A 26159-nucleotide genomic window follows, 5' to 3' on the forward strand; every position below is an offset into this window, starting at 1 on the left:
GATGCTGCACGGGCAGCTCCCTGGCGCCACCGAGAGGTGCGAGTAATGCAATGCTGCATGACAGCTGGAAAGGAATTGATTTGATTTTTTTTTCTATAGCTTGTTTTCTGGACTCGGCAATAAAAATAAACCTGAGACAATGCTTTTGTAATCGGGAAGTAAAGCCAAGGTCAACATCAAATAAAGCAGGCAACAGACCAAAATTTTCAGGTTGATTGACTGGCCATTTTCTTGCAGTAATTGGTTAACTGGACATTTTGGTAACATACACTTTAAGACCCAAACCGAATTGGTAACAGGTGGCTTTGGTATTCCAGATCTTACTGTTGACTCCCTTTTAGATTGCAAGGGTGACTGACCTTTATACAGAGAAGGAAATATGTTTCTTGCTAAAGATTTTCTCCTGTAAATCAATGAATCCGTTGAGTCATCAATTATAATCACATTGGCATAAAGTTGGGGCTCGCAAAACACACACTGGCTCCAAACCGAATCAGTAGATGTGGCGACATCCTGACTATCAGTCCCAAGATAGTTGAGCTTATAGAAACAGAGCAGACCTCTGGCACAGCTTCACCTTTTCCAAGGTGCACACAGAGAATAAATCTGCAGCGGTTTAACACTTGTGGCACAGAGAATAACTTATGGCTCGTGAACCTGATGCAGATAAGAAGTTAAAGCTGTTCCTGTGGAACCTGAATGACACACCAGCACAGTCTCAAGAGCGTGGAGCAGAAATCTTGAGATGGTCCGTTACATGAGGATACCTGGACAGAGCTGAGGGCATCGATCCAGCAACTGCCATTTTGCATGAGGAGGAATGGGAAGAGCAGAGTCAGAGACTTATATAATGGCCTCCACTTAATTAGAAACTCTTAGAAACACTCCTTCAGTGGGACCTATGCAGCTCAATCAGCATTCACCAAAGAACATCAGAGCCGACAGCTCCAGCAGCATCTCCTCTCCTTGTTAAATGACTGCTGATGTCAAAAATCTGAAGTTGTCTGACTTGCCAAATCAAAACACATGGTTTACCTCTTTATCTGAATCCGTCACGGCAGCAGAGAGGGGCAAATTCACAGGTCTGGACACTAGGCTGACACTACTGGGGATATCAGCAAGCGGTCACCCAGCCCAAAACAATACACTGTAGAGTTCTTTCTATGATTTATCTAAGTTGATGCAGTGACATTTCAACAAATAGGCTTGCCATTAAATGACTGGCATATAATTTGTTTCATGGACATCTATGGCTTTATTTCTTTTCGTATGTGGATTGGATGTGTTGTTACCGACATCTGGTGAGAATTTCATGTCAATAGCACCTTTTGAAATATATTTACTTACAAAAAAAGTGGTCAATACTTATTTTACCTGCTGTATGAGAGCAGGTAGGAGTACTGACAATGCGTGTTTGTGCTTTAGTAGAGCGTTTTATTGGGTTGATGTTAGACCCCAAGAAACATATGTTATATTTCCGCTCATTTATTCCACAAACTGGAAGTCTAAAGTTTTTTTATGCGTTAGTGAATAAAAGCAAAGCAACAGCAGGATGTGACTCAAGCTGCCCACTTGCTCTGATGTCCTCGTGTCCTCACACAATACAAACGAAACAGGGACACTCATAAAAGTGTTGTCCCAGAGCCAGCGATCAAAAACTCCACAGGATACCTTGTATGTAGCCTTACCTTGAACCCCTCAAATAGAGTGCATGTGGCTGGTACTGACAAAGGACTGGCACTTTTCTAGTCTTACTGGCCAAACAAAGGACTTCAGACTACAAGCTACTTTATTAAGCACGCATTCATAGAGCCCTACGTTTTATCTACCTTATCTATTTGCCCACAGCCCACAGGAGGACAGGTGCAGCCCTGGAAAGCTCAAAAATACAGTAATGGAAAAAGACGATGGTGACAAGGATGCCTCCTGGGCGCCTCCTGGGTGAGGTGTTCCGAGGATGTCCCACCGGGAGGAGGCCCCGGGGCAGACCCAGGACACGCTGGAGAGATTATATCTCTCTGCTGGCCTGGGAACGCCTGGGTGTTCCCCCGGACAAGCTGGAGGAGGTGGCTGGGGAGAGGGAGGTCTGGGCTTCTCTGCTTGGGCTGCTGCCCCCGCGACCAGGCCCCGGATAAGCGGAAGAAAATGGATGGATGGACGATGGTGATTTTATCTCTGGAGCTTTTATTAATTAGTTAATTATAACATAAATATAACTGCAAATTTTGTGTTTAGAAAATCCGAACGAGGACAATGCATCTGAGTCTGACTGCTAAAGCAAAGAGAAAACTTTTAGTGTGACCGTGGAGCTGATGGGAAAATGACGAGCTTTAATTTGGAGAAAGTGACGTGATGCCTCTGGGGAACAGACCGACAATAAACACTGTTACTGTGTGGCCTGAAGAGTGGTGCTGCTGTTTTAATTGGACATATGTACGGATAAGATAGCAGCCATTTGAGCCTGTGACATAACCGGTCTCATTAAACTATCAGCATTTAAATGGAGTTTACATTAATGTTTTGCTTTTATGCACAACATGAAAAGTGCACCTGACATCTCCAATAACACGGAAAGGGCATGCTGTTTTTACCAGAGCATCTGGATTTGATAAACTGACTTTAAACCCCACAGTGAATCCAGCCCATGTTTTACATGGGACCTAAACCAAATCCAGATTTTCTGTGCTGCACGACACAGGTCTCCTCCTACAATTCAGTTAGAGCTACTTCACCAACAACTTTCGAGTGCGCTAGATATAAAATCTGGAACAAATTAAAGCACATAAAGTTTTGGGTTTGTTTTGTTTGTTTGTTTTTGTTTTGTTTTGTTTTATGAGTTGAGCCCTAAAGAACAAGCGGTTTGGGATCTTGTCCGGGTCTCGCCTGGACTTTGGTTTTCCTGCATTCCTCTTTGTTACAGAAACAGATGCTTCTTCTTCCTCACGTGAGAATAAAACATTCCCACTTAAGTAATGAGTTTAAGAACTTACTGTACGTGTTTGTGCATGCTGCTGGCAGCAGCGACTGAGCTTTAACCGAATGTGTTTGAAACCATGATTTTACTTGATAAGGGGACATTTTATCTTTATTTGTGTATTTTTGTTTTTGCGTTGCTAAATTTCAGCCAGGCTGTCTGCATGACACATCTTATGGTTATATTTGGCATGGCTTGTGACACAGAAGTGTCAAAGTCTACAGTCTGCAAATAGTCTTACTAATGTGAACCTGTGAAAAATAGAGGGTCCAGGTCCACAGAGGAAAAAAGCATTTGAGATCTACAGTCTTATGTTTGCATTGTTAACCTTAATGGTTTTTCACTCCAAATCAAACATTTTTATCATTTAGGTGAAAACCTCCTGACTTCTTGGTTTGATTTGAGCCTTTAAAGTGAAGGTAATCTCCTCATCATGTCCTGTGACTCGGACCCTTACATCTTCACCACCGACACCCTCCCTAGTGACCTCCGCTTCCTCCCTCCGCTTGCGAATGGCCACCTGGGCTGGAGGGTGTTCAATAATGTCATGCACATGGGGGGCGTTTATAATGGGGAGGGTGGGCGCTGCCACAGAGCAGATGTCCCCTGTCCTCTAGCTGTTAAGGTGGAGCTAGAGGAACCTGTCCAACACACCTACAGCCTGGACACCCACAAAGGTAGCTTCTCCTGTGCAAGTGTTTTCTCCATGGTGTTGTTGCTGATCTGGTCTCATACTTCTCTCTCGTCTTCTTGTGCAGGCATTTTTATTCACACTCTGAGCTCCGCTAGCGCCACTGCCACACAGTCTTTGTACTCTCACCGACACTACCCCAACCTGATGGTGATGGAGATCCTGCTGGAGCGTCAGGTGACCTCACAGGAGCCCGTCACGGTTAAACTGGTCAGCTCATTTACACCTCAGAGCAAAGACATCAGGTTTGAGGCCGGTCCTGATTACAGAGGAGGCAGGTGAGGCTAACAACATTTTTTTGAGTTTTTAGTAAAAGGAAAAACTGTTGCACAGTCTAAATCCAGCCCTCCCTCAGCCATATCCAGGGACAGACAACCGCAGCTGAGTACCCTGGAGGTTCTTGTCCTACTGTGCACCTCATCTGGACCCCCGTGCCCGTGACGCTGATGCTCCCTCCCGAGCACAGCCAGGCTCGCTGGGGCTTCATCCTGGTTGCTGCCAGCAGTTTAGACTCTGCTGAGGCCAGTTTTGATGAGGGCCTGAATCTGATGGCAACTGGGAGTCTGCGTCCATCTCACGAGAAAGCCTGGCAAGAGCTGTGGCTGCAGAGCAAAGTGGAGGTGACAGGGTCTGAGAGCCTCTGCAAGGCCCTGATTGGCTGCATGTTCTACCTCCTCAGCGCTTTCCCGTCCATACATGACACCTCCAGCTCTTTTGGTGGAGTCAGTCCAGGAGGACTCTCTAATGGTGGAGAAGGCCAAGACTACTGGGGCCATGTTTTCTGGGACCAAGTGAGGCTAGATTCAGCCAATGGCCATGTGTTGTTGATTCTGTTATATGTTGTGTCACACAATGACTCTTCCTTCCTGTGGCAGGACATCTGGATGTATCCCGGGATAGCCCTTTTTTATCCGAAACTAGCCCGAGCTGTGCTGGAGTACAGGGTGGGGACCATAGATGGTGCTAAAGACAACGCCCAAAAGCAAGGCTACAAGGTATAAGATGATCAGTGGAATATTTTTTTTCTACTGTTTTTCTTCTGTTCAACTCTGAAAACAGTACTGGATACACAGATCAACACACAAACGCACTCATGATGTGGTGGCACATCAGAACATAGTAAAGTAAGTAATAAAGTTACAATAATAAAAAAAAATAATAATAAAGTTATTCTTGTTACTATTAGTTTCCACCAACAGTGGTGATTCCATTTGGTAGATTTACACAGTTCGCACACAACCAAACTCTGTAAATCTTCTGGTTATGACTAAACAATAACATCCAACATGTTCATTGTTCAGTTTTAGAGGCTCTCAGGCGGATTTTGTTATCAGAACAGGTCTTAAAACACATTTCTGACACAGTGGAATTAATATTCCTGTGCTGATATTTACAATAAAGTCCATTAAGACATTTTACAAATGTTGTGCTTTTTTTAATATAGGATGTTACATATTAACCTTCGGAATACTTTCACATTTACCTGGAAGAATGTTGTATATTAAAATATCAAAACTACTCAGAACCAGAGCAAATCTTAATACTATTGAGAGTTTCTGAGGAATTTCGGGCAAATAACTCAGTGTTAGATTGTGAAAAAAAACAAGCTGTGGGTACAACAGTGAGGCAGAAACGACAGATTCAACTGTAAAATCAGATATACTGTAAAAGATAAACAGGACGACTTTGTTGAAACCTGGTATCCTTTCATCACTTACTTGGAAAGAGATTATGATCGTAATAGCTGTTGCGTGTCCTGGTGCATTCACAGTGCCCATTTTTAGTGGAAAATCCATGTTCTCTTATAATCCTTTTTTTCTTGCAGTTTTTGTTTGTTTAACTGTGTGAAATATTCCGAGAGTAAGACTAACAACTGGGATATAATAATGAAAATGCTAGAATAAAGATGAACTTGACATGAGAATACAGCTGCATGAACACCTCAGAACCTAGTGGTTGTAATATTTTCTGTACATCTGCCCCATTGGTGCACAGTTAGTATCTGCTGTATGCTGTTGTAGAGGCATATGTTTGACTCTCTGTAGGTCCGGCTTTACTTTTTAATAATAACAATCAAACAGAGTCTGAGCCTTCTAAAGAATTATGCTCTTTTACAGGGTCTAAAGTTCCCGTGGGAGAGTGCTGTGTCAGGGAGAGAGGTGTGTCCAGAGGACATTTATGGACAACAAGAGATTCACATCAACGGAGATGTCACGTTGGCCTTCCAGCACTATCTTTACCTCACCGAGGTATGCTCGTTCACATCCCCAATCACTGTCCCTTCTACCTGGCTTCGTTAATCTAGCTCTTTGCTGCAGGATCTGTCCATGTTCAGAGAGGGACTGGGCAGCGAGGTCATCTATGGTGTGGCTGATTACTGGGTTTCAAGGGTAACCTGGAAGCCCGAGGACCAGAAATATCACCTCCTTGGTAAAGACAATTAGTAGGAAGATAGTACTCAACCTTGTCACGCTAAATAAATTCAGTGCATCAGTTACCTGCTTTAAAGAAAGGATGTGACTCACACTTTGGTTTATTTTATATTGAACGTTAACTTCATGTTGTTTCCTTTCAGGTGTCATGCCGCCTGATGAATATTACTACAATGTTAATGACTCTGTGTACACAAACACAGTGGCCAAACTTGGGTATTTGTATTCAACTTTAAACTTATAACTATAACACCTTATAACTTATGTCTTATCAATACCAGTAGTAATGAAAATATCTTATTTGTCAGTCTTCAGTTTGCTGTAGAACTGGCTGAACTCCTTCAGCACTCTGTGCCCAAGGAATGGCAAGCAGTGGCCGAATACATTAAGATACCTTTTGACGAAGAGCATCAGTACCATCCTGAGTACGACGGCTACATTAAAGGTTAATATTTATTTCTGTTAAGAAAGAACCTTAAATATTCTTAACTTGATGCCAGAATGTCCTCCGGATGACAAACAGGGCATCCCGTGAAGCAGGCGGACACAGTGTTGCTGGGATATCCTCTTGGATTGCCGATGTCCCCAGAGGTTAGAAGGAATGACCTTGAAGCATACGAGCCAGTGACAGACCCTCACGGTCCAGCTATGACATGGGTATGAAAGAAGTAGCATCCTCTATCGTCACACAAAACTGCTGAATGAACTAAGTTTGAGGTTTGTTCAATCTGTGTCAACAAGAATTAACCTCCTAAGACCTGCCGTCCACATATGTGGACATCACATTTTGGGTTGTCCAGACCACAATACTAAATTTTGCTCTACAAGGGCCTGATATCCTCTTCTCAGAAACTCTTTGTTTTTACATTCATCAGGTCCCAATCAGCCCAAATAGCAAAAAGAAATTAAAAATGCATGCCATGAACGAGTTCGGGTCTTAGGAGGTTAAAGTAGTTATGAAGACAAAAGAGGATCCAAATCAGTTCTAGTAAAGTGTACTTAATAACTCCCCCCAATGAAATATTCTTTTAATAAGCTCATCACTGGTTTTATGTGCAGTGTCTTTAAATAAGGTTGCTGGATAGATGTAACAGAGAAAAAAAAGTACTAATGAAACACTGAACAGTATCAGAAATATGTAACAGATGGTAAATGGCATCAAGATGAACATCATCATAAATTTAGGCATTAAAATATAACCTGGCTAGAGTCTTACTTCTCAGTGTGGTACAGTGACTGACTTTTGTGTTCATATTTGAATCAAAACTTTTTACTTTCCATTTTCAGGGGATGTTTGCGATCGGCTGGCTGGAGCTCGGGGAGGCTGAGAAAGCTCAGCTTTTACTTGAAAAGTGCTTCAACAACATCCAGGGCCCGTTCCAGGTACCCTTTGGCTCACACATCCACATAAACACACACCTGACATTTACTGGGTGAAAGATTGATTACCCTTCCTCGCAGGTATGGAGTGAATCATCCGATGGCTCCGGTGCAGTGAACTTTCTCACAGGTATGGGAGGATTCCTGCAAGCTGTGCTGTTTGGCTACACCGGTTTTAGGTTAGTTCTTAATCCAGGAAATAAACACTTCGGTGTGTTCAGTCCACAGTGTGTTTGCAGTGATACAAAGCTTCACACACTTGTTTTATATCCTAGAGTTCAGAAGGACTGCCTGGCATTCTCGCCACTGCTTCCCAACGACGTCTGCGAGCTTTGTGTCCGTGGTGTCAACTACCTGGGCAGCCAGATGGACTGGCTGCTGAGGAAGGAAGAAGTCTGCATCATACTGAGGGAACAGGAAGGCAGTGCAGGCAACACTAAGCCCTGTAATTTACAAGTTGTCCTGAAGGCATCAGGAACTAAAATCCCCCTCACACCAGGTAAAGCACAAGTTCAAACATGCAGTTTGAACATGCAGCTCTTCAGAGCAGGTTTTACTCATGAAATTAATTTGACAGTTTCTGTGTTAATAAGAAACTAACACACGTGTCTCGCAGTATAGCAAAGAGAAATCATCATTTAACTGTTTATATGGGGACACAATATTGATAGAAGTGAAAAACATTTGAATCTCATAATCAGGGAAAAAAACTTCAGGACTGTTATCTTCTCCAGCTTACCTTATCTAGGTTGGAAGTGATGTAAAAATAATGTGTTGGGCATGAACTCAGAAGTATAGCCTGGCAGAAAAAGATTGCAAACCGGTGTGCATAGCTGAACCTGATCCAAGCTTGTATACATCTGTATTTTCAGGGCAGCCGGTAACTTTTCCTCGAGAGCCCGGATGTGTTTGCAAACTGATTTCAGCTGCTTCCTGCTGGCCTTTCTGAAACCAGAGCACCGATCCTCCGAAACATTTCACATACTGACAGTTGAAAGCATATTATTTGTTTTTATTATATTTCGCTTGATTTACTAAATGTATGGAATAAAGAAGGGCAGTATTAATTTAAGTCTCCCAGCACCTACGGATCTGAGCAGGGCAACAAATAATACACAGATGGATTTGCGTAATATTTGTGGACTTCTTGCGTTAATAAAAAAAAATGCAGAAAAACTTTGAGTCTAAATTACTGAGTTATTGAAGTTTGGGATGTCAAAGGAAATATGATTAGCAGAGTTATTATAATTACATATTTTTATTTAGCGTTTTTGTTTGTTTGTTTGTTTTAGTTGTGAATCTTTTCCTTTCACTTTAGTTCAGAGCAGCTTTGACATTTGAGTTTAATCGTTGTGAGTTTTTGTTTATATTTTTATGTGTGCTAATTGTCCTTGATAAAGGTGGGACTCACCAGGCACCACATGTAACAATATTATCACTTGATTTAACTCACAATATGATATTATAGCAACTGTAAACATTTTGTCATATGCAGAGTATTGCAATAACATCTACTGTGATTTACCAAGAGGAGTATTACCAGAATACAAGCAGCTGGCAGCCAGTTGAGTCGAGTCCCCTCGAGTTTGGTTGTTGACAAAGACTCATGCAGGCTCATGGCAACATGTTTGCCATCTGTCTGCATTTATATATTAGACAGCAATTATTTTCAGACCTTCAGCAATCTGAGAGTGATTGCAGTCAGTCCATCAATTTCTTTTATAGGTTTAAGGAGGTTGCTGTTTAATTTTCATTCATGTGACTAAGCCAGAATTCGAATTAAGAGATAGACATGTCAAGCTAAGTGTATAAAGTGTTGGATGTTGTTTTGTTGAACTGATTGAAGTTTGCTCTTCTGATGTTATCTCAGGATGGTGATGCATGAAAAGAGAGTATTTTAATTTATTTGAAGAAATACAGATATTTGGTGTCTTTGTATCAATACATTATCACCATGTAAAATATCGTGACACTTTCCCTAGTGTCTCTCTACTCAGGGATAATGAATATTTGCACCATCCCCTATACTACATTAAGAAAAGACTAAGTTAGGGAGTAAGTTTTAGTTAACTATGTTAATTTGCCTGACACTAAGCACATCCACACTTTTTAATGGTGACTGTTAGATGATTAGAGTTATAGTTAGATATGCCATGGAAAAAACAAAAAACAAAACACTAAACAACTTACAATAATTACAATGCATTATAAACTTTTATTTATGACTGGAAGGATGAGGGAACAAGAGCATGTACACAATGCATTTCTGTTTACTTTGACTTACAGACTACCATGACCTTTGTGAGATTCATGACTTCAAGCATCCTGTAGCTTTGCTTCCTGGCAGGAGAAAACTGTTTCAGTCTGCAAGGGGGGAAAAAATCCAGGGGAAGGTTATCACTGTTTACTTGAAATACAATTGCATCGTCTTCTTGATTTAGGCACACTAGAGTCTGTGCTGGTGTATTGCTACCCTCTACCCTTTAATCGTCAAATCCCTTGTGGTAAAACTATTATATAATCCAACACCATCTAGATCCTTATGCTTTTCTGATACTGAGCACATCCACACTTTCCATCCAGATGTTTACCAATAAGAGCCAGCCGAACTCTAAACCCACAGTTTCCAAGAGTTATTTTTAAATAATAAAAAGAAAAAACGAAACAAAAAATAAAATACATTTCTCTAACTGGTCCACTTTGGTTATATTTCACTGTCAATCCTCAATGTTTGAGTGCTGGAGGGGCGGAGCACGACAGATCTCCGATTGGTCCATTTAAATCTGGGCAGCGCAGTAACTCCGCCCTGAACTTCTGCTCGGGTTCGCACGATTTGAGTTCTCGTGTCACGAGTTTCGGTACTCCGCCTCTTCCCCAGCTATTCTGACCGAGGTGATCTCCGCCCATCCAAATATTCCAGTCCACAAATCGAACGCCACTCGGGGTCACAGCGCTTCAGGATTGGCTGGTGAGGTTTGAACAAGTTATAAACGGTTTCAGCGGGACAGTTTGTAGGGTCGCTGTTGTCTTCTTGGGTATTCATTAAAGTTGGAAGCCCCTCGTTTTAGCAAATTTGTCTTTTACGCAAGTATGCGATTGATGTAGCTTTTTAAAATAAGCGGAACAACGAGCCGTCAGAAACGCGAACATCAAAGGTAAATATTTTGACATTATAGACAATGTTAGCTAAGGTCATCAACGTTAGCTGGTAAACGTGGTACTTTTAGGACACGGCAGAGCAGCTATCAGTAAAACGCGATAAAGATGTTGTATTATATTATGCGGATGTGTCTTAAAACTACTGTTGCGACAGTCTTAACAGTAGTATTTAAAATAATATGCGTGCACTGTCGTAAGTGTTTTGTGCTAGCTAACCTAGCTTGTTCATTTGAAAACGTTCGGCAGGGTTAATTTTGTTCACTTCAATGCATTATTCAGTGCTTTTGGAATATTTAGCTCATGTAATGATGCTATTTTTATGGCAACTCAACATGGCAAGTCTGCAAAAAGATATTAAAAACAAATCTCTTGGTCGACAACACTGTTAAATACCCACTTACCTTAATTGTCATATAGTGTAGTCGCGGAAGTGGAAAACTGTGCACTGTTCAAGTTTAGTATACGTTATCAGGAAATCCCACACATTAGTTAGTCTAATATTACTTGTATTCTTTGCACAGCTGTCCAAAGGTTAAAGTCTTATAATAAAACTTTTTTTTTTTTTAATTTTTTTATTCTATATTATATGTGTAATACTTACATTCAGTGGCCACTTTGTTAGGTACACCTTGCTAATACTGGGTTGGACCCACGTTTTCCCCCAGAGCTGCCTTAAATTTTTATGGCATAGATTCAACAAGATGCTGTAAAGATTGCTGAGAGAGCTTGGTCCACACTGACTTCAGAGCATAACACAGGTGCTGCAGATCCATGATGTGAACTTGTGGTGATCCAGTGGAAAGTGTTTCCTCTTTGTAACTGACAGGAATGGCCCCCTGTAGTCTTCTGTTGTTGTACGGCATCTGCTTTAACACTGGATAAGTTGGGCATTGAGAAATGTTTGGGTTTTTTTGTTTGTTTTTTCCACATCGTAATTGTAATGAGTGTTTATTTGAGTTACCTTTGCCTGCCCATCACCTTGAACCAGTCTGGCTAGCCTCTTCTGACCTCTGGCATCGACAAGGCATTGTCACCTAGAGACCTGCCGCTCTCTGGATAATTTCTCTTTTTCAGACTATTCTGTTCTTCTCTCCATGTTGGAAAATCTCAGTAGATCTGCAGTTCCTGAAATACTCAGACCAGCCATTTTTCACCAGTTGACATTTATTATAATATTGGTGCATTTTATTTATTGGTGTGTCATAGAAAGAAGTTAAAAATGTTATGTCCCAAAACAGATTTAAAAAAACAAAACAAAAATGCTACAAACAAAGAAAAGAAATGCATAAGTCATGGCAAATATTGAGACAATGAGAAGGATTTAAAAGAAACAAAACATTGCTGCATATGAAACATTTTCAATAAGCTACTTTGAAAAGGACATTTCAAATGCTGATGGTGCCCAATTCAGCGAACTAAATAGATTCCCAGCTACATTAGGGCTTCATAAGTCCTTGAATAAGGTGATTTAATGCTTTAAAAGGTATGTGTAAAATTTTAAGATTAGTAATTATTCTCATCTAAACTGTAGTTATTGCTCTGTGTGGGGCTGCTTGAAACTAAGGTGATTCTTAACAGCTGATCCATCATCTTCACTCGAGCTGAACTAAACCTGCCGCAGGATGTCGGGGAGTGAATTTTGGAGAGGGGAGAAGGGCTCCACTGCAAGGGAAAAACAAAGCAAGATCATAGCAAAGAGGTTTTACATTTTCCCCCAGTTCAAAACGGGTGTTTGGGAGGTGACTGTACGTGAGCATGATTTAGACAAAGTGCATTTTCTTTTTGATAAAAATGTACATTAAATTGATATGGGGGGAAAATGTAACCTCACTTAAAGAAAGTAACTTGTTAAACATATTTTTAGCAGAGTCCTGCTGATTCTGGCACTAAAAAAAGTTAAAAATTAGTGTGTGGGGTTTTTTGTTTTGTTTTTTTTTAAATATACCCCTGTAAATTGGGTCTTAACTATTCTTGTAATCTCAGAACTCTGTCGGCTTTTTGTGCCTTAGGCCGTCACCATGAACTCCGTACTATCAGTGCGATCCCTCACGCAGATGTTTGGTGGCAAAGCACAAGACATCATCAATGAAATCGATAATGTCCACATGGTTTGGCTTGAGGAGATCCAGCAAGAAGCCAATCGCATGTTCTCAAGGTAGGCTATAAATACCTTCTTCTATGTAGCTCTACTCTATAGATGTGTTTAAATTTTTTCTAATGGAGTGCTTTCTTTTCTTCGTTTCAGAGATTTTAATGCTGAACCAGAGTTGATGCCAAAGACGCCGTCACAGAAGAAAAACAGTCGCAGGAAGCGTGTGTCTTTGGGTCGTCAAGAAGAAAATCAGGGAAAGCAAAGGTTTGTTTTATCAGTTCCTGTTTTTAGTGAAGGCAGTCTGAAGTGTGCTATACATTTTTGTAACTCTTACATTATCCTTTCCTGCTTAGATACTCAAAGGGAAGGCGCAGTAACCTTCGTGGCTCTTCTGTTAAATCACTGCAATTCATTGCTAAAGAAGATCCCATTTCTGAGGTCTCCACCTCTGAAGCCAGCAGCACTGGACAGTCCAAACGCACCACTCGCAGAAACAAACAGACAAAGCCTGAGGTGGTAGATGATGAGAGCCAGTCACCTCATGACAGCGATAAAGCTGAAGAAGTGCAAAACAAAAAGCCAATGCTGGAGGAGGAGGAGGTGGTGGTGGTGATGGTGGATAAAAATAAGGAGGTGAATGATGCTAAAGTCAAACCAGGTGACGCAGTTGGCAACGCCACACCTCCTGAGTCGCCAAAGATTCCCTTACCTGAAGCCGTTGTCAGCATCTCTCATGCAGACCGCTTGTCTGCTGAGCTTGCAAAAGAGCCTGAGCCCTCTCCTGGCCGTACAGCTGCTAAGATTGCAATAGCTGAACCTGCTCAAACCTCAAGGCGCAGCTCTGCGCAGTGCTCCCTGAAGCTACGTCACTCTCTGGCTGGCCTGCGGCACAGTATGACTCAGGAATCTGTCCGCCGTGCCTCGCGCCGCTCCATGCTTAAGAGGAAAGCTACTCGTGCGGGTAACTCCACATGTAGCACCAAAGTTAGTGGTAAGAAAAGGACTAGTTTGCTTATAATTACTTAATTTTCCACGTATTAAAGGGCTGTTTATAATGTTTGACTTTTTATTATTGCAGATGACTCTTGCGTGGAGGAGGATGAGGAGGAAATGGAGAAAGAAAATCAAGAAGTGTGGGTGATATTTTTAAAAAGGATATGGGAATCGTAATGATACGGTTTTGTAACGGCGCTTCTTAAAAAAAAAAAAAAAAGGTTCTGAACGGTCTCCTTGAATCTACTGATCCTTAAACTAAGTCTTTACCCAAAGCAAATAAGCACGAAACCTAGGAGTGATGTTGGATTTAACTTTAGGGCTCATGCAGCTGAGGATGGTAGACATCTCATTGTCAAGGTCTGTGATCAACAGATGCCTTCATGAATGTAAATACACAAAGTTGGTACAAGATGCAAACTACAGATTATGCTCAAGAACAGGAAGCCCACATTAGACTTGCCAGAAATCATCCAAAAGAGCTGGCTCAGGTCTGGAAAGAAATTCTTTGTACAAATGAAAACAAGATAAACTTGTACCAGAATGATGAGAAGGGAAGAAACCGAACTGAAGCATACTAAATTATCTGTCAAACATGGTGGAGGTAGTGTTATCTCATGGGCCTAATGTCTGCCAGTGGAACCAGGTCATTTGTTGATGTTTATTGATGAAGTAGCAGGATGAACTGTGAAGTGTACAGGGCTGTACTCTGTGCTCAGACTCAGCTTAATGCTGCAAAACTAAAAAGCTATAATTCCAGAGCAGTTAAAGTAAAAATTTTTGTTAAACCCTCTGCATTCAAGCTGAAAGTCTGCACTTTAATCACATCTTATTTGTTTTTTAAAATCCACTGTGTGTTGTGTACAGACCAGACGTACAAAAAGAAGTGCCATTTTCCAAATACTCATGGATCTAACTGTATTACTTTCAAAATATTTTTAAAGTGTGACCTTTTCTGTCTCTGAGGCACTCTAAGAAACCGATGCACACTTTTACATCTAGCAGGCTTGACTAATCTAAGGCTCTGTTGTCTGGTCTACATGAAAACTCTGCTGCCTGACGTCTTATTAGAACCAGTATAAGAAAACACATTTAACCCATTTTAAAGTCCCTGCTCTGGGTGAATGTCAGTTTCCATGTTGGCTTTAAAAACACTTCATGGTCTGCTCCACTCCCACTTGCACGAACAGTGCTAATAAAGTGTGATGTTTGTTTATTCGCTCCTATAGAGTGTCAGAAGCTGTATCTGTGGCTAATGCTGCACCTGAAAAATCTCAGGGAACTCCAGAGGTATGTACATAGAGCCTTTTAATAATCAAAGCAGTAACTTTGAAATAGAGTTGTGTTAATGATCAACATTTGATAACCAGGGTGTACAACAGTCTCTCATGCGCATCACTCGTTCTGTGGCTGCAAACTCACCGAAACTGGCGCCCCCATCGTTGTTTATCAGTGAGATGAAAATGAGCACTCCTAACAGAGCAAGTATGGAAACTCTATTAATAAATACAATATCTATTTATTTTTTTAGTCTAATTGTCATTTCATTTGAGACTTATTTGCACTGAAAACATTTTCTTTCAGTCGCCATTGAGAAGCTGAATTCGCTGCCAGTTCGGAGGTGGGTGCTGTATGACTGCTGTGATAAAGGGCGCATTTACAGGAAAAGTAAATGAATTGTTTTTATTTATTTTTTTTCTACCTGTTCCTTCTTTTTGTTTTTTCCTAGGTCAAGTCGCAGCACTAAGCGTAAAGCACCTGATACTATAGATGAAAGTCCAACAAAGAGGTGCTCTCCTCCTAAGAAAAGTCAGAGTGTAAGAAGCTGTTCATATGGTTGATGGACATTTTCATATTTTAAGTGGATTTCTATAGGTTTGACACTTTGTTTGCTCTGGATGAACAGGCAATCAAACCCCACATGAAATCTTTTCTGCACACCGTCCAAAAGAATCAGATGCTGATGATGACTCCGAATTCAGTCGGCCGGACCGCAGTGATCAAGTCCTTCATCAAACACAACACTCCTCTGAGGATTGATCCTAAGGTAAGCTTCACACGCTGCAAGCTAGCATTATTTAATACTTACCAGCTTCTCTGCACATGCTCGGTATAGTCAGTGTTGCAGTGAATTTAAAGTTTCATTCAGTCACTTCTAATCTGACTAATGTGAAAAAGTACTTTCATCAGTGAGTATCCCTTAAACCTAAATCTTGCATGTATTTGAGAAACTTATGGGAGCTTAAAATGTGGGGGCACCAAAAAAAACACACTTCATAAATGTTGTGGGTCGTATTTTTGGTCTGGTATGAATTATGCGGTCTTTATTTGGATGTGCTTTCTCCTCTCCTCAGTTCAGCACTAGTATAGTGGTAAGTGTAATGTCAAACATTGAAGCACTTTGTTTGTGGGCATTTGCTGGTGTTTAATATTCCCATTGTACTTGATTAAAGTTGTACTCATTTAGCACTTTCCCCATCCAAGCCTCTTTCCCACTGGCATGACATTTGGGTGTTTAAATAAAAAGTCAAGTACTAAATGTAAAGGTGGACTCTGCTCTGCACTTTTTATGGGCATGAGATCGACCTGCATGTAAATAACCTGAAGCTTATCAAGTGCATTTGTTTCACAGCGGCCGTGTGTGGAAGGGGCTGCTCTGTAAACATTTCACCAACCTGATCTCACGGGTCACTAATGGCCTTTGTTCGTCATGTGTGTTGTAATCTAACAAAAATCAACCCACCTAAAATAGCTTTGGTAGTTTTGACTTTGAGACATTATTTCATCATAAAGTAGAAATCCATCTTAACCTAAGCTTTTTATTTATTTCCTTTTGAATGTGATTGACCTGTTTGTGGATTAAGCTAAAACTGGGGAAGTATATTGGACTTGAGGTTAAGTTCTCTTTATGGGAGCTGGATTGAGTTTAACAATAACCTGTAATCTTACTCAGCTACTCTTGGGATTTGTACAGTGCTGTGTTTGTGCACTTGGTGGTTTTTTCCTCATGGCTTTACTTATTTTTGTGTTGAACTTGGATCATAGGCAATTTCCATTTTCCCAGGCAGGTCCACAACACTAAAGGCTAATGCATAGTTTTCTTATTTTAATCTGTACATTTGATTTAACTGCACCTTTTAAAGGCCATGAAAATGGCATTCAGGATGGATTTTTGCTTTATTTTTGTAGGGGGCTTCTTCCACATTTTTGTGGGTTTGTTTGCCATCTCTTCACCTTACAGCATCTTGATCATATTTCTTTGTGACAGGATGAGGTGTTTTTTTTTTGTTTTGTTTTTTTTTTTAAATCTGTTTAATTTGTAACCTCTTTGTTCTATATTCTCAGACAAAAGAGCGCAACAAACTTGAAGCACTTAAAAAGAAGCAGGAGCAAGAGGAGGAAAGGATGAGGAAAATGGAAGAGGAGAAGAAGAGGAAACAGGATGAACTTAAAAGGTTAACCATGCACATATTTCAGAATCGAGACAAAACTTTAATTTCTCTTTTAATTAACCTCTAACGTTGTCTTCTAGGAAGAGGGATGAGAGGTTAAGAAGAGTCTTCGAGGCCAAAGTAAAAGAGGAGCAGAGGGAGGAAGAAAAGAAGAAAAAGATTGAGCAAAAAATGGCTCAGATTGATGAGAAAAATGATAAGGTATGCAACAGGTCTGTTTTGCCTGAATCTGTATATTCAGCTTTAAAAGAAACCAACTCACATTTGCTCTGTCTTTGCCGTTGTGCGCATTCATGCAGCGCCTGGCGGACGAGAAGGCCAAGAAGAAAGCGGCCCTGAAGCGTCAAGAGGAGCTAGAGCAGAAGAGGAAAATGGAAGAGGAGGCCAAAAAGAAGAAGATGCAGCAGGTTATTTGCTTTTTGTGGAGTTTTAGCACTACAGCTTTTGTGCAGAGGGTTAAAGGCACTATGTTTTCTTATACTGCATGTATGTTTGTTTTTTAAATCAGGAGGAAGAAAAGCGACAGCAAGAGTTGCTGGCCAAGAAGAAGGCTGAGGAAGAGGCTCGTAAAGCACTCGAGCTGAAGAGGGAGCAGGAACGCGAGAGGGAAAGGGAGCTGGAGAGGGAACGGCAAGCTGCTGCTGAAAGGTCATATGATGATTTCAATACTTCTCACAGTATACAGGAATACAGAGGAATAATGTGTGGTCCTGATTAAACAAGAGCATATATTAGTACTGTCAGGTTTTGATTGGCCTTTCTAAGAATCCACTAACTGTAATGGTTTTTTCCTCTTAAACTGTAGTTACACTGAAAATTATAAATGACCCTACTGCCAAGTTAGGGCCACCCGTTACTTGGGCTTATCAGATAAAATCTATCCACAATTGTTAACATTAACAGTGACAGTTACAAATGTAGCACCAGATGTTTAGCTTAAAAAGCTATTGTTAACTTTAGTGCTAAGAGCTGTGGTGGTTGTGATATGATCCTGCTGCACTGGAAACTCTTTGCTCTGCTAAGTGAGACTTGCACTAGGGCTGCTCGATTATGGCAAAAATGATAATCACGATTATTTTCACTGAAATTGAGATCTCGATTATTTGACGATATTTATTTAACAATAACAATGTATTGAATAATGGCTTTAAAGATGTCAAAAAAATAATATAGAATAGTGTGCAAATACTGATAACAGTGCAAATGTTTGCAATATAAAAAATAAATGAAAAATGTAAACATCTGTTTAGTGAACTTCAAAATACTGCATAATACTGGTTGTTCACTGTGTTAATTGAGCAGTGGTCTTTAGCGAGGAAAACGTTACCGCGTTTGTTATCTCCTTGTGTCTCTGGGAGCTGGTGGGATATTTATTCGTGTTGTACAGGGTAGCGTGAATGGAGGTCTGTGAGGATGAAGCAGGTGTTGTCAAGAGTTTTTTCTCTGTTCCTTCATTGTTTGATCGTATGTCACTTTGTGAGCGGTCTTCAAATGACTGAATAAATTTGTAGTGTTGCTCTGTGGTGCAGCTACGACACCGTAGCAAAGTTTCCACACTATGTCTACTTGATCCACGTCTGACTCCGCAAACCCATAATGTTTCCACACCACTTAAGTCGTTTTACCTCTCTTTTCAACCAACGGCATTCTTTCTTCAGCAGCCATTATCCTCTCCTCTCCAATTAACTTCCGCTTAGCTTTCCGAGCTTCCCTCGGGTCCTCTTAATTGTTGTGACGCGTGCTCGAAACGCAGAGAGGTGCGCTCGATTTGCCACACGGAGCAGCGCGAGAGGAGGAGCTAATAATCGGCTCAGTCATTTTTAATGATCGTTGAAAGCCCAGATCGTAATCACGATTAAAATTCGATTAATTGAGCAGCCCTAACTTGCACAATGTATATTTCAAATGATTAACAGATTTCTCACTTTCCAAACATCCATAAATTGCCCTTTATTGCTCTCTGTCCCTCCCAGAGAGAAACGATTAATGGCAAACTGTGATCAGTGACGTGGAAGAGTAGTGTAGTACTGGGGGGTGTGTGTGTGTGTGTGTGTGTGTGTGTGTGTGTGTGTGTGTGTGTGTATATATAAAACACCGTACCTAACACTAGTGGTGCAACGGATCACGGTTGATCCGTAATCCGAACCGATCCCACTCCACAGTTCGGCACGCACGTGATCCGAAGATTCGAAAAAGAAGAAAGTATGTGTATGGTGCGCGTGGTGGGTCTGTCAAGCGATAGCTATGGTCAGCGCTAGCGGTCCAAGTGGAGGAGCAGAGGAGTTTGCGGTATTTAAGCAGCCCTTTGCTGCCCAATCCGACCGGGCTAAAGATAATACAAAAGCTATTGGGGTGTTTAGCTGCAGACAGGAGGCCGTATTCCGTTGTGCAAAACATGGGGTTTAAACTAGTCAACACGTTAGTTGACGCATTGACGCCGTGCAGCCCCACGCACGGGGCGATCCGCGGTAACTAGTTAACGGAGATTTGCCGCGTTAATGCAGTTATGGCATTAACGTCATTTGAACAAGATTTACGCTGACAGCACTAGTTTAAACTGTGATGAACGTGCTTGAGCCATGCTATGATATCCCGACGCGCGTCAACTTCAGTGACAAGATCGCTCCAAGCATGTATGAGCAGGAAAAGTTTAAAGTTATGGCTAAACTGTCCCAGGCATCTTGTTGCCCTAACTACAAATGGATGGACCTCCAGGTCAACGGAAAGCTATGTGACCGTGACCGCTCATTATATCACAGTGGCGTGGTAGATAGAAAGCCCTGTACTGCCCTATATTGCACCTTAATTTGTTTTTATATAATTGCGTGGAATGAGTTTTGAGTGGAATATTTTTAATAGGCAAAAAATACTTAAATAAGTAAATGGAGAGTTAAATTTTTGTCTTTTTTTTTTTTTTTTCTTCTGCTGATCCGAAAATTGATTCGATCCGTGACGAAAAAAAGTGATCCGAACTGTGAGACTTTTGATCCGTTGCACCACTACCTAACACCATACCTAACATACCTAAAGTATGTCAATTATCTGAATTAACAAACAAAAAACATTGTTAAAGCCTGTAAGAAAAGGATGTGAGTTCACTTTGTTTTTTAAAATTGATGTGATGTCTGTGTTTGCAGAGAGCGAGTGGAGAAAGAAAAAGCTCTCGCTCTGCAGCGTGAAGTGGAGAGAGCAGCGAGAGAGAAAGAGATGAGGGAACTCGAGGAGAAAAGGAAGGCACTCGAAGAAAAAAGAAAACTGGTAAGAAACGGAATTGTCAACCAAAACTTGATTTTTGAGCACTCACAATATTTACTTTGTTTAGTGCATTTCTCGATTGCTTGGGTGCTTTCCCAGCAAAGCAATGAAATGCAGCATCACAATTCACTTGTCAGTGGTTTCAGTATTTCAGCTCATTTTTGCATATGTGGCAGAGAACATTACTTCAAGTACTTTCAATTTAGCAGAACAAAGAAAATCCAATGTGCTTGAATGTTTAGTTCTAAAGTACCAAACGGTGTACGTGCACACAAATAATCAGTGCAAGTCTGTGGCTTTCATGCATTTGATATCATGGTCAGTGAGGCGTGTAAAGACGGCAGCAAGGTCTCTGCTGTTTATGCTAGAGCTTCTCGTTCATGGTGTTTGACAGGCATCCACTTCAGCAGATGTTAATTAGCAGGACTCTCAGAAAACGACTAGGAAAGTTTTCTCTCATCTTTCCTCATAAAAACTGAACACATGGTGATCTCATTCACTTAATGTATGAGGACGTCTGTCAGCAGCTGTTTGTGACTGCAGCTGCTCAGCTGTCTGGTTTTTCTTCCACTAGGAGGAGCAGCAAAGGCTGGCAGCAAAAGAGAAAGCTGCTAAAGAGATGGAAGCTGCTAAGCAGCGGGACACTGCTGCTAAAACACAGGTACAGCAAAAACTAGTTCATCGAAACAGCTTAACATTGGTACACATCGGCTGTGTTTCTATGTGTTCTGTAATTTGAAATCATTCAGTCAACAAAAATATTTCAAATGAAACCGCTTTTAAGGTTGTGGTTTTTTTTCTAAACCTTAATAAATATCTTTCCCCCTCTCCTTATGCAATGCAGACTGCTGCTAACCTAAATGTGACTGTGGATATTGAGGTAATAACTATAGATATTATACTTTTTACATGAGATTATGTACATTATACGATGTCTCTTGACATGAAGCCTTAAACATGTGAAAACGATTAAATGAAAGCTGTGTGTTTGTTGCCATGACAAAGGGAATAGATTAGCATTCAATTCAGTTTCTCAGTAGCAAATGTTTATAATAAATGTTTTAAAGGGTGTAATTTCCCAATTTTCTTGAACTGTTCAGCGCTCGGTAATAAGCACGCCTGTAGGAAAAGGTGGTGGTCTCAACGTGACTGTGGATATTGAGGTATGTGATTGTTTTTATTTATTTTTAACACACGTACATTTATTCTAAACAAAGACTAAATGAACTTTTTTCCTTCTTCTCTTTCTGCAGCACTCCTCACCACAGTCATACGCCATCACGCCAAAGGGTGGAGATAAACCTTTGATTTTGTCCAAAAATCCAGAAGACTATGGGATGGACCAAAACAGTGATGACTCTACTGATGACGAGTCTGCACCAAGAAAGCCTATTCCATCCTGGGCAGAAGGTATTTAATGATGTCTAGACTCTTCAGTATATATGAAGTGCTGTTGTGTTACTTGTTAATCCAGCTCAGTTATAATTTGTCTCAATTGTTATGGTGGGTTCATACAAAGTTTCACCTTGTGTTACTTGTCTGAATTCAGTCGTGTTGGAAACCTGCCCATATTCACCCGTAACAACCAGCGGTACAAGGAGTATGACATGGAGTCTTACTACTGCTACTACACAGCTCCAGCAACTAAATCAATGTTTGTTTGTTTGTTTTTCTCTTCTGTTTAAAGTTTTTCAAAGTGAAATAAATTTTATAACCTCCACAAACACAAACTCTCCTCTATCTGCGTCACCAAACATGAATTAGTTTGCCTCAGGAAGACTGAGAGAAATATTTATTTCTTTTTTCTTCCCCCCCCCCCACCATGTCTGCAGTTTCGGTCTCAGCCTAAATTTAGGACTTAGGGAATTGCTGGTGTAGAGAAATGGCCCAGCACCACAATGTTGTGTTTTGGGTTTGTTTGTTTTTTTGTTTTTTTAGAGACTGCTGCCTTGAAAACCTGAGACAGCAATGTGTCCTGTCCAGTCTTACCTGCACATGTGCGCTGTGAAAATTTACAGTGGTTAAGATTGCATAGTTTGGCCACCAGAGGGCACTCGGTAACTTCCAAGTTTTCACGTGTTCTGCACCCAGAACGGCCAGCTGGTACAAGCACAGTTGGGCAGAGCACAAACAAATAAATACTAACCACAAAAACAAACAAACCCATATTTGTTGGGGTCTGTGAGCAAACACTTGGCACCAGTGGAGAAGAATTCTCTTCAACAGGAAGTACCACGTTCAGGGAGAGGCAGCAATCTGCAGAGATCTGTTGGACAACTGATCACTTGATCATAAATAGAATTTCAATCCCAGTTGCCGCCTGACTGAACTTGAAATGTAATGGCTTCCTCGATATTAGCGCACTTTAACTCAGGATGAAGAATCCTTGGTATCACACTACAGGAAACTTGAACCATGATAAGATATTTCAGATGTTTGTATCACAGTTCTGGTCTGTCACAATTTTACACCCCTACCAAACTGAGCTTAAACCCACATGTGTGTTTATGGATATTGCATGCTATTTAAAGCTCCTAAACAGACCCGTTTGTGTTCTCTCTCTTCCAGGTCCCAATCTGCAGCAAATAATAATGAAGCAATACTTCAACCCTCCTGATTTGGACTCTTTCTTTGGAGCAGTTGAGCCACCACGACTGGAAAACATCTTTTACAAGAGCAAGCCCAGATATTTTAAACGCACCAGCTCTGCAGTGTGGCACTCGCCTCCAGCTGGAAAGTAACATCTGTACGCTCATACAGATGTATTAACTGCTGTATAAAGTTAAAATTCTGAAAATCTGTTTCAAATAAAGTCACTTGTTTTGTTTTTTTCTGAATGTTCTTTTTAAATGCATGTTTGTTTCACATCTGTATGTCTCAGTAGGTTTTTATATCTGTGGTTTCTGTTTAGCTTCTAGAGATTTAATTGTTTTGTTTTGGCTTGTAAATCAAAAGCAGGTCAACTCAATAACAACGGTGATGGTTGATTTTGATGGACAGTAAAGCAGAATCTCTTCATTTATAATATTTATGGTTGTTTTCTTCACTCTGGTATGTCAAACCTGCTCTATTAAAGGTATGTGCTTTAAAAGGTTTTTGTCACTCAGCAGCTCACAGTCATGACTTTTAGTTCAAAATGCAGCACTGTATTGAAAGCTGGTGGTAAAGCTTAAAGCTCAGGGAAATCCTCTGCTAAGAAGTCTGCTGTGGGCAAAAGTTCCAGAACAGCTACTGAGGGGTTTTGGCACTGTGGCTGGGGTAAATTTCAAGTTTGGTGTGTTTTTTCACTAAAGTAAGGTTTGGCCTAGACTTGTAGTCAAGACCGCCTAATCTGAGACCAAGACCAGAGGGTTTCAAGACAAGACCAAGTCGAGATGAGACCGAGACAAAAAAAAGTCTTTAAACTGCAGCCAGATGCTGCTTCGTTTACGGGTGTCAGGCATATTTATGTGTTTTTGCTTTCGCACAGCCCTCCTCACCGCTGTCTATTGTCTCACTCACTGAGAGGACAGACGGATGCTCCACTTGACTGTTGCGTCTCTCACCCTCTCTGTTTTTCACATAATGATATTATCCTATATCCTCACATGTGATTGGCCACAATATGGAGGGATTGGAGCATAGCTGAGCCACTGTGTGAGAGCTGAGCAGCAAAAGGAAATTAAGTGAGGGTAGAAGTGACTGTAAGATTAATTGGCTCTGTTTTGAGTTTTGTTCAAAAAAGAATGACTTCATATAGGAAAAAAATAAATATCACATATGCAGGACACCTTAAGCTAGTTTTTAATTAAGCAGCAAGGCAGAACAAAGTTGGGGCTGTATCAAGACACAGGGACTAAACCCCAATTCAACCAGACCCAGAACTGATCCAGAATTAAAACAGGACTACAACAGTTCAAAATCAGGAATAGAATAGAATAATCCTTTAATTGTCCCACAAGGGGAAATTTCGTTGTAACAGCAGCCAAAAAGGCATATACAAACAAACAGTACACGGAACAGAAACATACACAATTTTTCTTACATATTTACATTAAGGACAATGGTTACTATATACAGAGAGTACTGTACAGTTATTAAATTAAATAAAAATAACTACAGATAAGAGGCAAACCAGGTTGTAGTGCAAATTGGTTGATTAACTTATTGCAGTTACAGCGCAGATGTAAACATCTGTGATTGTTGGGAGCAGTTCTGATTGTACAGTCTGACAGCTGCAGGGAGGAAGGACTCATGGAAGCGCTCCTTCATGCATCTAGGATGCAGCAGTCTGTCACTGAAGGAGCTCTGCAGTTCAGCAACATTTACATGCATGGGGTGGGAGACTGTCCATCAGAGATGTTATTTTGGCCAGAGTCCTTCTGTCTCCCACCACCTGCACTGGGTCCAGGGTGCATCCCAGAACAGAGCTGGCCTTCCTGATGAGTTTATCCAACCTCTTTCTCTCAGCTGCCGATAAACTACTGAGGACTTAACCAAAACAGAACCAGAGTCAAAACTAGATGATGCTAGCACTAAAAATCATCATAGACCTGCACTACACTTATTTTTTAATTCTACCAAAGTACAGTATTTAGATTCAGAAAAGTTTATATAATTATTTAGCCTTCATAAGCCTGCATAACTTAATAAATATAGAATTTGAAAAGTAACAAATGGTATCTAAAAAGTTACACTAGGCACTAGATACATGTTCTGATGAGTTTCGGTAAACAGCCATTTGACTAACGTGTGTCTCACCTGCTCTTGTTCCATCTCTGTTCTGTCCTCATTCTCCATCTCCCTCTCTGTTCCTCTTTCTCCCTCTTTGTGCTGACAATCAAGCCAAACACCAACATCATCAAATATACAGTGGAAACCAGATATTTACATACTCTTCAGATAAAAACACAAACACTTTTTTAATTGTAACATCAAATCAGACTAAATGTTTATTTTTTTTAGATTGATAAATATAAAAAACATATTTGTTAACTTTTGTATTTTGTATTCAAAACTGAGCCAAACTTATAGAGCTCCACGATTCTTTTCCTGGTGTTTTGGTTGATATCTCTTGATTTTTCCCATGTCAAAGAAACAGGCTCTGTGTTTTGCCTTATATGCATCCACAGGTGTGCCACCAATTTACTCACATGGACTCTACTAACCTATCAGAAGCTTCTTAAGCTCAGAATGGAATCGTCTGGAGTTTTCTTATTAATTAACAATAAACTTAGTGTATATGTACTGATGAAAGTGATTAAAATAGACAGCTCCCTCTTTTAATTCTGACATTTAACTGATTCAAAAGATATTTCAACATTTATTTATCTAAAACAAAACAAGTTTACTCTAAATTGATGTTTAACAGTAAAAAAAAAAAAAGTTTGTTTTCTCCCTAAAGTGTATGTAAATATCTGGTTTCAGCTGTGAATATACTGCTGTGTATTGAAATTCCTCTTGTTTTGCATAGATATACAACATACAAAGCATAATATATAAAATGACATCTACCTGAGTTTTTTCTTTGAAAGAAGCTCCTTATGTCCATTGTTGTGTACATCAGTACACAATTGAAACCAATTTAGAGAGTTTGTTTAGCCGTGGAGGGTAAGAACTGAAAATATGAAATGTAAGCTAAGACTTTCTAAAAAATCAGCATTGTCGTTCGGCTTTTTATTTATCCATTTGTTGATTCACTCGAAGAGCAAGTAACGCAACCAAGTGATCAGTTTGATATCAATCTTTTGTG

At 40.5% G+C, this 26159-nt stretch overlaps 2 protein-coding genes across 6 annotated transcripts; both read left to right on the top strand.

Moving 5' to 3' along the window:
* The first annotated feature begins 2688 nt into the window (after positions 1 to 2688).
* On the top strand, positions 2689 to 8667 carry pgghg (protein-glucosylgalactosylhydroxylysine glucosidase). Its single transcript, XM_031747500.2, has 14 exons — positions 2689 to 2944; positions 3346 to 3651; positions 3733 to 3943; positions 4021 to 4456; positions 4541 to 4660; positions 5783 to 5914; positions 5984 to 6095; positions 6241 to 6313; positions 6406 to 6542; positions 6621 to 6754; positions 7385 to 7480; positions 7559 to 7656; positions 7753 to 7976; positions 8350 to 8667. The coding sequence occupies exons 2-14, from the start codon at positions 3408 to 3410 to the stop codon at positions 8424 to 8426; spliced, it is 2094 nt and encodes a 697-aa protein (XP_031603360.1). The 5' UTR covers positions 2689 to 2944; positions 3346 to 3407; the 3' UTR covers positions 8427 to 8667.
* A 1774-nt stretch (positions 8668 to 10441) lies between these two features.
* Positions 10442 to 23457, top strand: LOC116326233 (inner centromere protein). Of its 5 annotated transcripts, none has more exons than XM_039615589.1 (21): positions 10442 to 10632; positions 12646 to 12791; positions 12882 to 12992; positions 13082 to 13719; positions 13807 to 13861; positions 14951 to 15011; positions 15092 to 15206; positions 15306 to 15342; positions 15451 to 15538; positions 15628 to 15768; positions 16076 to 16093; positions 17067 to 17176; positions 17254 to 17374; positions 17473 to 17580; positions 17682 to 17821; positions 20311 to 20431; positions 21003 to 21089; positions 21273 to 21308; positions 21529 to 21591; positions 21682 to 21838; positions 21978 to 22207. In XM_039615589.1, the coding sequence occupies exons 2-21, from the start codon at positions 12655 to 12657 to the stop codon at positions 22190 to 22192; spliced, it is 2559 nt and encodes an 852-aa protein (XP_039471523.1). In that variant the 5' UTR covers positions 10442 to 10632; positions 12646 to 12654; the 3' UTR covers positions 22193 to 22207. The 5 variants fall into 5 exon arrangements, with proteins under 5 accessions (XP_039471523.1, XP_039471525.1, XP_039471524.1 ...); XM_031747426.2 differs by lacking the exon at positions 21978 to 22207 and adding an exon at positions 22997 to 23457 and having other exon boundaries at positions 10443 to 10632; XM_039615591.1 differs by lacking the exon at positions 21529 to 21591.
* Positions 23458 to 26159: the final 2702 nt, after the last annotated feature.

Source organism: Oreochromis aureus, linkage group 7 (assembly GCF_013358895.1).
Source record: "Oreochromis aureus strain Israel breed Guangdong linkage group 7, ZZ_aureus, whole genome shotgun sequence".
NCBI classification, from domain to species: domain Eukaryota; kingdom Metazoa; phylum Chordata; class Actinopteri; order Cichliformes; family Cichlidae; genus Oreochromis; species Oreochromis aureus.